A 15,403-nucleotide genomic window follows, 5' to 3' on the forward strand; every position below is an offset into this window, starting at 1 on the left:
GCTGGTATAACTGAGGAATACAGACAGATGCTGACTAAATTGTCATTGAGGCTTCAGTGGTTTCTGTTTCCTTTCTTTGATCTAATATTTACATTTGTATTGCTACTGCTTTACCTAGAAAATACAACTTGTGACAGCACAGGGGGTGTCAAAAGATGGTGCCCCAGCTTTTTCCAGGTTTTGAGGGTAAGCCAGGCCTTAGAGACCTCAGCAATGTGGCTTCTGTGCTTGTTTCTGTAGTTGTGCAGTTTCCTGCAATACAGCAATGGACCTGAGCCATGCCCTGCACTTAAGTTACATATTCATCAAGTATATGTTGCATTATCCTTGTCCCTTGACAAGAGAATCAGCTGTGAAGCGTGTTCTGAATGGGATCAGGATCTGGGAGGAAACTCAAATATGTACATCACTCTTTCAGTACTGCTTTGTTTCTATGTGATTCTGAAACCAGTCCTACCCTCATCTGTGCTGCAGTAAGGCCTGTGGGAGGCTGTGCTTGATGTTTGACAAAAATGGGGTTGTAGATGGCTTCTGCAGTGAGGAGTAGCAAGTTTGCTAGCAAACCTGCTGGCTACAGCATGTAAATGCATAGCTCCAGCTGTACATCTTTATTTCAAAGAATGCATGGGGATTTTAAATCTAGTTGGTTTTGGGGGGGGTCTTACAGTGACCATTTCAAATTTGGGTCTTAAACAGTTTTTGTAAAATCAAAGTAGCAATTTGTGACTGCTGCTGTTCAAAGGAAAGATATATATACATGTGTGTCTGTTACAAAAATGAAAACCAGGTGTACTCTGCACAATGAGATTATCTTTAATTTTGACAAACAGTAACAGTAAACAAGATGACATTCCAGTGAAAAAGGACAGTGTAAAACAGTACAATGCAACAATGCCAGAAAAAACACATTTATATTTGTACACATACAATAAGCAAGGCCCTGAGTATCACAATAGCTGGAATAAACTTTTTAGGCACTAAGCTTGTTTGAAAAATACACAGTATGCAGGACATTTGTCTGTTAAGGCTATATCATTTAGTCTTCAAAAAATATGAGTGAATTCTGTTTTGTTATCTCTTTTAAATGGTGGCACTCTAATAAGTTCAAATTAAAAATGACAATCCAGTAACTAAAGGCTTACAAGAGCCACAGGTAGGTAACAAGACCTATACTGATAACAGGAGTTAGGTAATCGTACTTGATGTGACGTTTTTAAACTTTCTAAAATGTTGGTTTTGAGTAATAGTAACTTTTCCTTGGCAGTCATTGGATTAACTGTTAAGTAAACTTTATTGTGTGTCAGTTAGAAACTGCAATTCACTGTGCCCTGCTTGTGAGGCCAGTTACAAAAGTTGGTACAACGTTTCATAGTCATAAAGTGTATATTCAAACTTGAGATTAATTGGTTCTTTATCAGCAGCAGAAGCCATCTAACATAAGTCAAAATAAATACTATCTTGAAATTCACAGTTTTACATAAAACAACATTGAACACTTTGCTGCAGTTAGGATATCAGCACATTCAGATAAATACCTTATTTTTATATTTGACTAACAAGAATGTGTCTATAACATACCCACAAGTAGCTGAGTCAAAACAGTATTTAGGTGAAGATTGACTATGGAAAGAGACATAAATACAGCAAATGTTTTTTGCAGTACATGCTTAAAATGTAAACTAGATACAGTCTAGTACTATATGTATGTACTGTATCAGTGTGAGAGGTGATTCAGCTACTTCAATGACTATTTGATATTTGATGTGCCAAAGCATTAAAATGATTTCTCTAGCTGGTGAAAGCAATCAAATTGCAGAAACTCTTTAATTTGCCATAAAATATTGTCAAAGATGAAAATTGTTTTAATTTGTTCTTCTAAAAATCCTTGGGGGGGGCAAGGGCAAAACAGAACCTGTTATTTGATGGCTCCTTGGGCTCTCTATGCAAATCATTTTTTAAAAAAAACTTCTTGTTGTTTTCCATTAACTTTATTATCTTTCAACATCAGTACAGTCTGGAATTTCCAACAATCTGAGGAAATGTTAAAAATAAAAAGCAAAATAAATAAAAATCAAGCAGGAAATAATTCAAGATAGTGAAAAGGAAGTCTGGGTTTTTTGTTGTTTTTTTTGGGGGGGTGGGGGGATTGATAGATTTTTTTGTTTGTTTTTTTGTGGTTTTGTTTTTAATTTTTTTTTCCCCTTCCCCCAGCTATGATTCTGTATCTTGGATAAATTGAGAGGGATAAAAGCCATGACAGATACCTTCATTGCCTTGTCCTTAAGAAAGAAATACTTTGATGTGCATTTAAATTGTCACATCAGACAAAGTGATTCCTAGTTGTGGCCACAACTGGCACAGCATTCATGCTGTCACCTGGCGTACCAGATTTGGGAGCTTTCTGTTTGGAATAAGAAAGGTCCCAACCCCACAGATATTTTTGTGATCCTCTCCCCCCATCAGTTTATCATCCAGTTGATTTGTAGCCATACAAGTGTTTGTGCTGGGCTGGTGCAGGGTATCTGGACAGTCAGGGATAGCAGACCTTCAGAAGAAGGTGATGATGATTGCTTTTTAAAAATAATTTTCTCTCTGCACAAAGACTTTGTTTGCATTAAAAACAAGGGTTTTTTCTCTCTCCATCCCAGTCCATGCCCTCCCTTCTCCTTGTTGTCTCCCTGAGGACTCTGTGAGCAGCAGCCCTGGAGGGAATCTTGGTCAGGCTTAGGGATGCTTAGCCAGAGCCAGCCAGCACTCTCTGATTCTGCTGCTCTACCAGTGGGTTTAGGTTAAGCATAAAGCCAGTTTTGTGCAGCAGAATGCTTTGTGGAACCAGGAGGCTTAAAGTTATTGAGACCTTCCTCATAAAGGACTACATAAATCCAGTCTGTAACTGTCTTGTAGGCTGGCAGACACTGGCTCTGGTTGCTGTTTTGTATGTGTTGTAACTGAAGAACACAAAAGCTCTATTTAAAGCCTAAATCCTGTAATTGGCAAGTAATGCTGATGCTATACTAATGTTTTTATATAAAAAGATGTTTACTTTTGTGAAGTGTGAAGATTAAACTCTACCATCATATCTGCAAGGGGAGACATTAAGAAAGGTTTTCTGGGAGCAACACTGTTTGCTACCCTAATTCTAAAGTTTAAGAGGTGTTCTATAACTGTAGTAAACAGCAAAGCACAAATGCCATTTTCAGACCTTCTGATGCGTGTAGGACTTGGTGAACTTGTCTTTCAGTCACAGCGTGCTAGACTAGCAGTTGTCTACTTGAAGAATTACCATATGGATGAAGGGTAAAAGAAACAAGCTATGACACAAAAAAATTAGCTATCAGGAAGAGAAAAAGAGTCTCACAGTGAGGTGGGTCAAATACTGGAATACAGGGCCCAGGGGAGTTATGGGCTCCTTATCCCTGGAGATACTCAAAATCAAATTGTGAGGCCCTGGGCAGCCTGCTGTGCCAGCAGCACTGTGGCCTCTCTTCTGCAGAGGGCTGGATCAGGTCAATGCCAGAGACTGTGAATTTCATGTGTGTTTCTGTGAAATACTATGTCATTTATAACATTAATAGTGTGGAATGGCCAGAAGAGCACAAAAAGTACTGCACAAATTACTTCAGCTGCAGTGTTTTAACATTCAGCAAAATTGCAAGAAGAAAGTGTTCAGAAAACTGAAGTGTTAGGAGTAACCACTTTCTATTTAAGAATGCCAGATACATTAGTGAGATTACTCTGAGTGTGTGATTAGGGTAACCTGTAACCTTTGCTATCGAATCTTTCATGAGCATTAGGTCTAGTCTGCTACCTCAGCCTCTTCTCAAGGTTAAAATTACTTTGGTTGAATGCTTTTTGAGGTAAGCATCAAGAATATCTGCTTCACAGATTAAGACATTCAAAGCAGTCAGCACTGACCTACTCTTACTCCTTGGTGTAATCCCAGTGGTCTAAACCTGGTAGTTCTCTTCTGAAATGAAGCTCTGAATGCTCTTTTTCCAAAGCAGAGCCTACACATGTGAGGCGGTTTTCATATGTGTCACATGGGCAGCCGCAGCAGGGTCTCTGTGTGGCTGGTGCAGTACCAGGTGCCCACAGCAGGCCAAGGACTCCCGAGGGCTGTCCCAAGCCACAAGCAGTCTAGGGGTACTAGAAATGGATAAGGAGAGAGGTTTCTGCCTCCCTTATCTTGTAAAAAAAAAAAAAGGAAGATATGGTGAACTAGCTTCTAAAGTGCTACAGATCTCCATCAAAATAGTGTAAAAACTGTAAAAGCAGACATGGGAAAGTGTGTGTATTTTGGGTGTTTACCTCTGTTGAATTATCAGGTTGGAGTGATTACCTCGCTAACCTGGCTAAAAAACACATTATAAAATCTTTGAGGGTTTGATATTTAGTCTCCTGTAATTCACCTGTAAGATTCTGCCAGTAAATCAGAGCTGAACCTTGTGACTGACAAGCATCAGGAATGGGAGGCTATGGTCTCTGAAGGAACCATATCTCATTGTGCCGATTGGCAGCAGCTGGATTTGTGTATCCTGCAATGATGAATGTATCCTGCAAGCATAATTCAGGGCTCTCCAGAATTTCCGCCAGCAGGTTTATTTCTCTCATTATAGAGTCTTCGTTGGTGATTCCTCTGAAGCTCCTGTAACAATCAACTGGATATCAAGTTCTTTTTAAAATCCACATTTTTTTCCAGAGTACAGGATGTCTGTTCTAACTTAGTCATGTTTCACACATGAGATAACTACTTAACTGTTACTGATCTTGAACAGCAAACAGCTTTTTCTTAAAATTTCAGTGATACCTCAGGTGCTTTGTTCCCAGTTATGCAAAGTATTCTGTGTTTTAACATGCTGTTATAGCTCACATTTACATATGCATTGTTTTACCAAGTAAGCTGGTAACCATTAATTCCTCAATATCCCTGTTTCATAAAGCAGGCAGCTTTTAACAATTACTGAAAGCCAAGTTTTACTGTTTGTTAGCTTTTAGAACTTGACTGAGAAGATGTAATGTGCCCAAATTGAAAACTGCATCTCTTTACTGATTTTACTATAGCAAAATTAAAATCTTTCTTACCTACTATAAACGATAGTAGAAGGCCATTCTTCAATGATTATGTCAGAGTCAAAAGGATGAGGTGGCTCATCCTGCAGCAGTTCGGGCAGGTAGTATGCTACTGTCACTGACTGTCTCATCTCAGATTGAGATTCATTTGTATGGACTATGGTCACAATGGGTATTGTTATCCCCAAGTACAGTCCTGAGGAGACAGACAGGAATTCAGTAGGATGTTTTAGAAAATGGAATTGTGTATTCTAACTTGAAACAAGCATTTATTATGCTTTGTAGTTTGTGTGTATATGTGTGTACACATATGTGAAAAACCTACATGTGCAAATATGTGTGCCTGTGTGTATAGAAAGTAGTATCTTGTGAGTTCTTCTGTTTTTGTGTAAGGCAAGGAGTTTGACTTGTTTCCCCCTCAGGATAAGCTTATGTTTATCTTGTAAACTGACCTTGTGTTGCATTTTAAATGTTTAGGAACAAAGAACAGCTAGGAAGGAAGATAAGGGGGGTGCATTGTGAATTCATTTAGGATTTTCAGGTACCAAAAATGTTGCTGTATTTTTGCAAAGCTGTAGGAGAAGGTTGACTGTTTTGCCTGTGCAGGAGCAGTGATGAGTAGGAGTGGGAACTTTGCTTCTGGACGCAGTTTGAAAACAAAACTGCAATGTTCTGTTGCCAAAATTACTTTTAATCCATATCAAAGTGTTAAAAGAATGGGGAGAGTGGAGGAAATACCTAACTAAGGAAAAGCTTGTGTGATCAGTATTTCTGGTTTCTCAGAAAGAAGATAAAGGGTTGACTTGATAACAGCACATGTACTACTACAGAACAAACTACTGTGTGTTGCAAAACTTCTGAATCAACTGGAGAATGGTAAAAAAAGTGGTCTGGAAGCTGAAATCAGATTAAGACAGATTGGAAACTAGGTGCACATTTGTCATGCAGGCACAAGCTACCAAAGACATGGTGGATTTGCTATTGTTTTAAAGTACTTGAGTTAAAAACAGTTATCTTTCTGGAAAACAGGCTGTAACCATATGCTTTTTTGGTGTCCTCTCAGACATGCACAGTTGAAGAATCATAAAGTAAAATGAAGGATGCAAAATATTATGGTCTATTTTGGCTTATGCTCTGAATATGTTCTTAGAACAGGCGATTTCAGCACTGCTGGGAAAACTAACCCACTAAAATTCCATAACAAAGACTTAATTTATAGTTGACAGCCTACAGAAATAGCCAGTGACAATTCCCAGACAGTTGTGGTGGTGACAATACCCTAGAAACAGGGATGGTTTCCCACAGATGTTTGCTTCTTGCCTGTACACAGAGGGAGCAGCCCTTTGGCTCAGACTGCTGCAGAGGCTGTTACAGGGAACTGTCACAGTAAACAGGATGGGGTATTTAGAAAAAGCAAATAAGAGTCTCCCAGATTAGGAGGAGGTAGTGCATAAGCATAACATTTTAACATAAATGTGGAATTGTGGTACTAGTTACCTGAGGAGTTCTGCTCACAAATGTATCTCATCAGCTTCATGAATCCGAGGCATATGCTCTGTTCGTACTGTTTCTCTTTCATTTTTATACAAGCCCATTTGGCTTTTCCATACTGACGTTTTTCATAAAGCAGATCTCCAAGCTGCAAACACAATAAGATAATTTTTAATTGAAGTTAATAATCTAAACCCCTGAGCAAATAAAAATCAACCAGTATTTCAGTGTATTTCAGTATTTCAGATACTTAGAGCATCAAGACATCCACTGCTCTAGGTGTATGACCAGCATGAGAATGATGTTAAGTCTATGCCAGCCTCTACCTTAAGTGTATGGTTTTTAACACTTAGTTTGCGTATGCTTCATTTCAAGCTACAAGCTGGCATAAGTGGGCATCGAAAACCAATGCAGTGTGTGTCTCTTACAAGAGTAACTGCATCTTTTTTCCAATTGTCAGGGAAATGATCTTGAAAGGAAGATGTGAATTTTAAGCCTTTCTCATACAAATTGAGAGGGGAGATACTGCTGATTTTTTCCAGAATTTATTTCAGCAGACTTCTAGGCAGTTCTCCTTTAAAATAAGGAACTGTCATCTTTTGGACTTAGTATTGTCTTGCACGAATTTAATTGCAGCAGTCAGGAGTCCCAAACTGTTTAGATGAAATACACTCAATCAAATAGAGATATTTATAAATTTGCATTACATGGATTTATTTAAAATAAATGTGACAAGAAAACTTTCTTGATTTGTGATGTATTTAAGGATAGACACTTGTTTGCGTACTTCCTGAGAGGTAAAAAGCTTGCTGGGCACCAGTTTCTGTTTTCATTAGAGGATAAGATTGTTTTGGTAAGATCGGTTGACAGACTGCTGCTTGCTTTGGTTATAACCCATCATGCAAAAGTACATGCTTGGTTTTAAATTCAGATATTTATTTTTTACAAGTACTTTTTGCTAATGTTTTTTTAATGTGTAAAGAAGCAAATGCATTGATTTAAATGAAGGAAAAAGGAATATAAAAATATGAGGTGTCTTTTGGTTCAATTACTTATAATATGTCACAAATACTGTAATTCCTGGCTATCTTCTGACTTTCCTGAGAGTTAGAATGCTTTACACTTAGGATGTTAAACATCCTAAATGGTTAAAGTAACTTTATAAAGAAACATACTTCTGGAAGCTAGATAGGCATGCTGAAAACACTGTCAAAACCTCTGCTGGGGAGGGAAGCAGTACCTTTTCTTTGCGCTGGATCAGAGTAAATGGGATAGTCTGTCTCTCCTGGGGACTGTTATTTCTAGTCAGCTGCTGAATTGGCTCTGCCATTTCTGCAACAAAATAACATTTCTGATTTTAGTCATGAGGCTGGAGAAATAAGGATGAAATGCATTCCATTCTTTCTCTTAGCTGAACTTCAGGAGACTGTGTAACTATTTCAGTTCACTCTTCAATATTGATAGGAAAGGTTAACTGGCTTCTGTCTCGTGTTGTTAGGAGCAGATTCACTCTTCCACTCCTCATTTATTGCAATTATGCAGGCATCCATGGAAAGCTTTTGGCAGTGACTGGTTTCCTGGTTCTGTGAAGATGACGCTGCCCATTTCAGCAACTCTTTCAGTGTTGGATGCATGTGTATCCACATGAGGAAGTAAATTGAGTTTGCTGTTCTCATTCACACGTTCAAAGAAATACTGCTGTGGAGACTTTGCATTTCCAGATGGTGTTTTATGCCCAGTGTTTCACTTCAGCATTTGGTATTATGCACATTTCATTATTAATCATCTGTTGTTACTTCAGTGGAGGGCCACCCAGCTCGTTAGGGCAGGATGAAGCCTGGGAGGGGCTGGGATAACCTGATGCCCTCACACTGGAGGGTAGGAAGGGAAGGTAGAGTGGGGGGGGTGGGGGGAGGGGTTTGAAGTGCAGAAACTATAGATGAGGGAGGGGAAAAGTGTCCTGTTAAAATTCCTCAGTGTATATTTCACTGTAGAATTGTATCTTAAAAAGATATGTGAATGCTTAACAAAAAAGTTAGAACGTAGATTTGTGTTAATTGCTTTTGTTGCATATTGGTTTTATGCCTATGTACTGTCTGATTAGACACCAAATACATTAGATGAAAGGTTTTATTTCTGTTTGGAAGAGACCGAAGACTGTTGACTTAGAATGAATATTAACATTCTAGAAAAACTGAAGCATAATTTGTATAAAGGTGGGAGTAGAGCAAAACAAGTTTCAGTGTTATTTTTGTCAAGTTCCATCGCACATAACAGAAGAATATAGAGCGGTTCAAAATTCTCAAATAGTCACAGTCACCATTAAGCATTGTTAAAGATAAAATGGGTTGCAACATTGTCTCATAGGGACACTGTTTTGCATGCTGCTTATGCTTGTTGTTGCCTGGTGTCTTGTTCCTTGGAGCAAGAATGACTCGAGCACAGTCTGACATGTATGACAGACCACACCTGTGGTCTGAATGTGCACATTTTGGTGGCGGATCATTAGATAAAGGAGAGTGTTAATAGTTGACTCTTACTGAAGAACTCTAAGCACCGGCATGCTCACTTACCAGTACTGGGATGGAGCTGAAATGTGCAGTGACTTTTTGAAAGGTTCTCCCTATTTATAAGAAATGAAGGAACAAACCTCTCCTGTTCCCAGGTGTAGTCACCCTAGCAATCCTTCTGTCTGTATTAACTGTTACATTTCCCAGCCAAGCTCACATGGATAGAATGAGCAAGTATATTATACTTGCATAGATAATGCTAGCATATTCTGGTACTTCTAGTTTTGTCATTTAAATATGATTGGATTAGGTATATTTGCAACTCTGGTTGCCCTGACATCAATTTTAGCTGCAGTTCAGAAACAAATTCTGCTTGAAAGCTGATCCCTAACAGCCAGGCTTTGAAACTCTGAATATAAGGTTAGTCTTGGGAATGGAAAGCCTCTTTTCTAGGAGAGTTAGTCCCTTGCTTTTCAAAGTTGAAGTAATACAGACAATTGTGTACTTTGATAGAGGATTAGAAATTTGAATCTTCATATGTAGTGTTTGAAAGTGTGGATGTGAATTTCTGTGATATATATTGGACAAACATGAAGAGTTTCAATGAAATAGGAGCCTTTCTCTTGGGTGTTTTAACTGCCTCAGTATTTTCAGTGGAAAAGGCAGGATGTTGGAGAAAGAGAGACTTACCCATGTTTCAGAGAAGAAGAGAATTAAGATGCAGTAGAATTAACCTGGTTGCTTAGTATATCTGTAGCTGAGCTGGGAATCAAACCTACATCCTTTGGCACCCAGTGCCGGGATTTTAGCTCTAAGACTGTTTGGAGTAGTAAAGATCCTTTTAATAAAGGGGAGAAAGCTGTACTTCAGTTATTTTTTTTTTGTCATTGGGAAAGTTTTAAAATGTAAGTAATAACTGAGAGAAAATTGAAAGTAGGTTAGACTTCAGCACTGAATTTTCCGCAGAGAACTAGTAAACACTTTAGGATTCTAGAACAATTAACTGTTTTCATATTCCTTTACCAATAAATATGGGGAGGTGTTATATTTTTCCTTTTTTCTTCCATATTAATACATGGGATAGGGGGATTACAACTAACTAAAGTCCTTTCAGGAGTTTTATTCTTCAGTTGGTGAACCCATGTCTGTTAGGCACGACAGTATAACATTTGGATTAGAAATATTTTAACCTGCAAAATACTTCTGATTATACTGCCCAAAAGCAAATGAGCTGCTTGGTTACATGTCTTCTGTCAGTCCCCACTTGCGAACTTGAATACTGATGTGGCTAAAAAGGCAAGGGGAGTTGTAGCCATGTAGGTAGGTAAAGGCTTGATTTAATTACATTTCAAACTCATAATGACAGTTGCTACTATGAGTATTATGAATGAGGCAAATCTTTACAAAGGGATTTATATAGATGAGGCATGCTTGACAAGACATGTTCATAGCAGCGAGACTGAGCAGTATTTAAATTGTGGCATATCTTAATTGATGTCTAATTGGATGTGCTGGGAGTCTGACTGATGTGGGATATACTTGTCAGATGTGCCCTTAATAATGTACATAATGTACAAGGTTCACACAGAACTTTGTGATTCTAGAGAATGAGACAGCCTTTGTAATGCAGGTAACCGAAATCGTCATGCTGAAGAGAACTGCTAGAACTGCACCTTGGAGAGAGCGAGCCCCACCTTGGCAGCAGGCTTGGGGCTGGGTTTCAGTGCAGTGACCCAGGGGTGGAGACTGCTCCTTCCCTGCATGTTTCCTGCAGCAACTTCCCTGAGCTTGTTTGTTAATGAATGTTCTTATATAGAAACTAGAGTTAAGGAATTTAAAAGTAACCACTGTAGTATGTTTTCTGCATATTCTACATACATAAAATGGAGTTTTCAAGATGAAAAAGTTAGGTTATACCTTTCTGCACCCTTTGTTTTCTTTTACTTTTTTGTTGCAAGGTTTGGCATAGGTTGGTCAATCAGTCTGTAGGATTAAGATCCTGTTAGCAGAGATAAATTGCAATGGCAATCATATAGATTCCTGTTCACATTTCCCAAAGGCTTAGGTTTTTATTGTTTTTTAGAATGCTTGCAGTGTTGCTGTTAACTGTAAAAGGTGCTAACGAGCTACAGAGCAAGTCACCTTTCTGAAAGGTATGCTCTGAATGCAGTGGGTGTCAAAGCCTGTGGCAGTGTGGAACTTTTGATGAGAGGGTTGTCAGTGTTCCTGTTTGGCAGACTTCACCACTAGAGTACATGAGATACAGCACCTGAGAGCTTAACAACAGGGTGTGTGTCTGCAGTTACCAGACTGGTAGTCAGTCAAGTAAATTTCTTGTATTTTCTTATTGTGAGGCCAGCAGCTTGGCTGGGTCATGCTACTCCAGAGTGGCTCTTTGCTCCTGAGTGCCAGGGAGGATTTCTCCCCTGAAAAGTCCTATTGCCTCTGTGTTCCCTGAGGCTCAACTGCAGCTGACTGGATGCTAAACAGAGATATTAACAGATGACTTGAACTTTGACTGGACCATGTGAACAGCCTAAGGGTTTGCCAGATTAATTTCACTTGAGATGTAACCAGCTCCTGACATGCAGCCCTGAACAGAGGCTGAAGGAAAATCTGTTTAGATTTTTGTAATGATTGCTTAGTATTACAAAGTAAACCTTTTATAATACAGTAACTACCATGTGATAAAATATTACTTATGATGTGTTTTCTATAGTTGAGAGCTTGTCTAATAGATACTGGGAATTTCAATCCCTTGTTTCATGTATTGGAATACCAGATCATTCTATGGGAAGGAATCTGTTTTTCTTCTACACAAAGCTCCTCTTGAGGAGCAGCTTAGTGTCTATCTGTGCATTAAATTGGGAGCCCCTCTCCTTTCTTAGAAGGTGGAACTGTCAGGTTTGATGCACTGGTTACATGCAAACCCACAGCTGTTGGGGTGTGTATAGAACTCCATGGGATGACACCACTGTTGTCGGGCAGCCCAAGACTGAAATACTCCAAGTCAGGGAGCAGGGAGAGCAGGGCAAGCCAGAGAACTCTGTTCAGACTTTCTTTTAGTACCTGATGGGGTGTTAATTTTCATTGTTAAAACATTAGAAAGAGAAGATAAGGCTTCTAGGCATGACTGAAGAGGAGGCTGTACCCTCTTTGTTATGTTGGGATATAGAAAAAAAATTTTAAGTAACAGTTGTTTCGTGGTGGTCATATGTAGTAGTATGTTGCTCAAGGCTTTACTGCTTCCTGGCCTCTGAGAGGGTGAACAGAGGAAATGCTGAAGGCTGACCTCTGTTTCCATGCAGGACACAAGGTAACTTGCAAACTCACAAGTCTCCCTGTGAGCTAAGTTTCCAGTTTCTCTGCTGCCTGTTGTAAGTTATCTGACTGGTTACAGGCTTTCAGATTCTGAAGTTTTTCTTAAATAGAAAGTAAACCATTTCTGAATTAGACAAACCTGGGAGGCTTACTGTCAGAAAGCTAGGTCAATCCTTTTACTTGTTTACTCTGCACTGTCTTTCTCTTCAACCATCTTTAAAGAACTCAGTAATCATAAAATCATAGATTGAGGTTGGAAAGGATCTCAAAGATCAACTGGTCCAACTAACTTTTGGAACTAAACTTTGGAGAGATACAGGAGATACTCTTAAGAATGCTTTTGCATGTAGTCAATTTAATAATTAATACTTTTTCGGGTAGCAATTAAATACTAAGAAGAATGGTTTTGTAGGTAGTCATTTAAATATTCAGACTGAAATCTCACATCAGTTCTTTTAAGTATAAATAGGTCAGTCCCCTACTACTACATCTACTTCTCTCAGAAAGGCCTCCCGAATTGCCCCGCGCAAAGCTTTGCTCAGACTTTATGCCTCGGTAGCGTACAGAGCTGCGGTGGGATCGTCGTCTCCCTCAGTCCTGGCCCTTCCCCGGGGGGATCGCGCATTCCCCTGTACCGGCCGCCCTGCGCTGCCCCCCGGCCCTTCCCCACAGCTCTCTGGGGACACCAGCAGGGTGCCGGCCCCGAGGACAGGCTTCCCCTGGTCTGCGGTGATGGGGGAGGCTGGCAGGGGCTCAGCCACTGCCGCCCGATGCCCCGCGCAATGGCCGCGGGGCTCCCCCCAGGGAGCATCTCGCACGGGGCTGGAGGGGGACACCCAGCGGCTAAAGGTCAGGAATAGCCGGGAAGGTTACGGTATCTGCCGGTAAACTCAGAAATTCCGCCTCTCTAATACCCCTAAAGCTCCGCCGGCTGCTGCAGGCGTAAGCGGTTTAGCCCGGCCCGAGCTCGGCGCGGCCCGGACGGCTCTTACCGCGGGGCACGTCCACCTGGTGCCCCCTGCCCACACTCTGCCAGTAGCTCAGCAGCCGCTCCTGTTCCTCGTCCTCCATGCGCTCGGCCGCCTCCTCGTCCGGGCTGCTGCCGTTGCTGTGGTATGCCGAGTCGGCGCTCTCCTCCGCCATCCCGTCCAGGTCCTCCAGCGTGATCATCGCTGGAGCGCCAGGCTCCGCTGTGCCCATGCGGCACCCGCCGGTCTCCATCGCGCCTGGCCAGGAGGGGAGCGGAGCGAGCTGGGCTAGTCCGGGCTGGCCTGGGAGCGCTGCCGCCGCTGTGCTGCCTTATGAAGGGCCCTCCCTGCCCCGGGATTTGAGGGCGGAGTGGGGGGAGCACTGACACACGTCGGAGCGGCCCCCGCCGAGGGAGGGATGGACGGAGGGAGGTGCGCTGGCCCCGCACTGCCCTCCCGCGCGGGCTGGCAGAGCACGGCACTGCCAGCGCTACTTTGCAGCCAGCCTGATGCTCTGTAGCTTCGCCCTTGGTGTTGTAGGATCCAAGCAGTGTAGGTCTTGAAGTTTGTTTCGTTTGGTTTTTTTTTCGCTATTAAGTTTCTTTCTTAGCTATTTTCTTCATCATCTCTTTCTCTCTGCTTCTCTTCACGTCCTGTTAGTCCTTCTTTATTGTGACTTTTTTATAATGTTTTCAAATAAAGCTTGAAATACAGTTTTTTCACTTTGGGACTGTCTGCAAGGTCATTCCAAACTGGCTCCAGTCTGGAATGCAAAAGCCATGGGTCATTTCATTATTGAAAGTCCAGCTTTGGAAGTTGACAGCTACATGATTTTGCCATTGCTGAGGCAAGCCTGTCTGAGAAAGAGGGGTATGAGCAGATCTGTGCTGTGGATGGCTATGACAATTAAAGTAGGATCTGAATTTGAATCAGGGCTCTATGTGGAGTCTGTAATTCTATTTGTAGTTGTCCTTCATTGCAACTTTAATGTGAAATAAGTGGGCAGGCAGGAAAGGGGCTTTTAGAATTTTAGGAGCTTTTAGAATTTTAGGATAATAGGAAAATAGTCCTCTCATGTCTACTATAGAGATGCTTGCAGAAGGATACCAAAGGTTAGGGATGCAACTGTTGACTCTGTGATGTGATGCCCCAGAGCCTGATCCTGGTGTGAAAATGAAGTGTTAATTGCCCCAGAAGCAGGAGTTGTACAACTCCTGACTGCACACTTCTGACAATACAGGTTGAAATCCTGCTGTTTCTATAAAGTGTTTCTTCTGTTAAGTCAAAGCTGACCAGCCAAGGACTGTTGTTTCTTTGAGAAAAGGAGGAACAACTACCAGTGGGAACATCCTGAGAGAATAGTCTTAACCTAGTGGATTTAATATGTGTGTATGTTTTGCAGAAAAGTGGGATGCACTGGGTGCAGCAAGTGAAGCAGATAGTTCTACTGCAAGAATGTTTGTGTGTAAGAGTCACAGGCTCTTCTCTGATCTGAAATTCACTGAGAAGGCAAATTCTTGCCAAATGTTGGCAATAATACTTTAGAGTTTGACTGGGTTATGATTTGATTTCAAGATCAACTACCTGGTGTACAGAATTGCAGGATTCATTGAAATCATGCTGAAGCACTGTATTTCCTGGCAGTTACCTGGTTTTACTTGCAAAAGGAAGTTCCTTGAACTTCCCTTGTGGGGTAGCTACATGGCTGTGGGTAGGTACCTTGAAGGAAGGCACAATGGGAATCAATCCATGTTACAGGTAGTGTCTAATCACATGTTAGTACAGTGCAAACAGTGAGTCCACTTTTGTGGGAAAGGTATTTTTCATGCAATTTTTGAAGTCGGATTATTATTACCAAGTGAGGGCACCCCGGCTCTGGGTGATTTCTTCTAGGAAACTGATTTTGAAAAGAGCTGACCTTTTGAGGCCAACCTGTAGAGGCTCTTCTGCTTGTCATGCAGAAATAATTCTGGCACTTTCTCATAGAAAACAGCCTCAACTCGTTTGTTCAAGCAGTAATTATGCAAATGGATAGTTGCTAAT

At 41.0% G+C, this 15,403-nt stretch overlaps 2 protein-coding genes across 4 annotated transcripts in view; one reads left to right on the forward strand and one right to left on the reverse strand.

Moving 5' to 3' along the window:
* FANCM (FA complementation group M) overlaps nt 1-15,403 on the forward strand; it is a 72,717-nt gene that overhangs the window by 4,627 nt on the left and 52,687 nt on the right. The window lies entirely within an intron of this gene.
* Nucleotides 791-13,689, reverse strand: LOC101874577 (heme-binding protein 2-like). The gene is made up of 5 exons (XM_005145441.3): nt 13,385-13,689; nt 7,802-7,893; nt 6,568-6,709; nt 5,083-5,266; nt 791-4,645 (listed from the first exon to the last, which is right to left on the reverse strand). Exons 1-5 carry the CDS (start codon nt 13,611-13,613, stop codon nt 4,474-4,476), a joined length of 819 nt encoding a protein of 272 aa, XP_005145498.2. The 5' UTR covers nt 13,614-13,689; the 3' UTR covers nt 791-4,473.

This window comes from Melopsittacus undulatus, chromosome 4 (genome assembly GCF_012275295.1).
Source record: "Melopsittacus undulatus isolate bMelUnd1 chromosome 4, bMelUnd1.mat.Z, whole genome shotgun sequence".
Classification (NCBI taxonomy): domain Eukaryota; kingdom Metazoa; phylum Chordata; class Aves; order Psittaciformes; family Psittaculidae; genus Melopsittacus; species Melopsittacus undulatus.

Bases quoted from the DNA above. Each gene is read 5' to 3' on its own strand.
- LOC101874577 (XM_005145441.3), bottom strand. From the start codon at position 13,613: ATGGAGACCGGCGGGTGCCGCATGGGCACAGCGGAGCCTGGCGCTCCA. The intron at 5,267-6,567 runs GTAACTAGTACC...CTGTCTCCTCAG, and splicing joins TTGTGAGCAGAACTCCTCAG to GACTGTACTTGGGGATAACA. The intron at 4,646-5,082 runs GTAAGAAAGATT...TGATTGTTACAG, and splicing joins TCTACTATCGTTTATAGTAG to GAGCTTCAGAGGAATCACCA.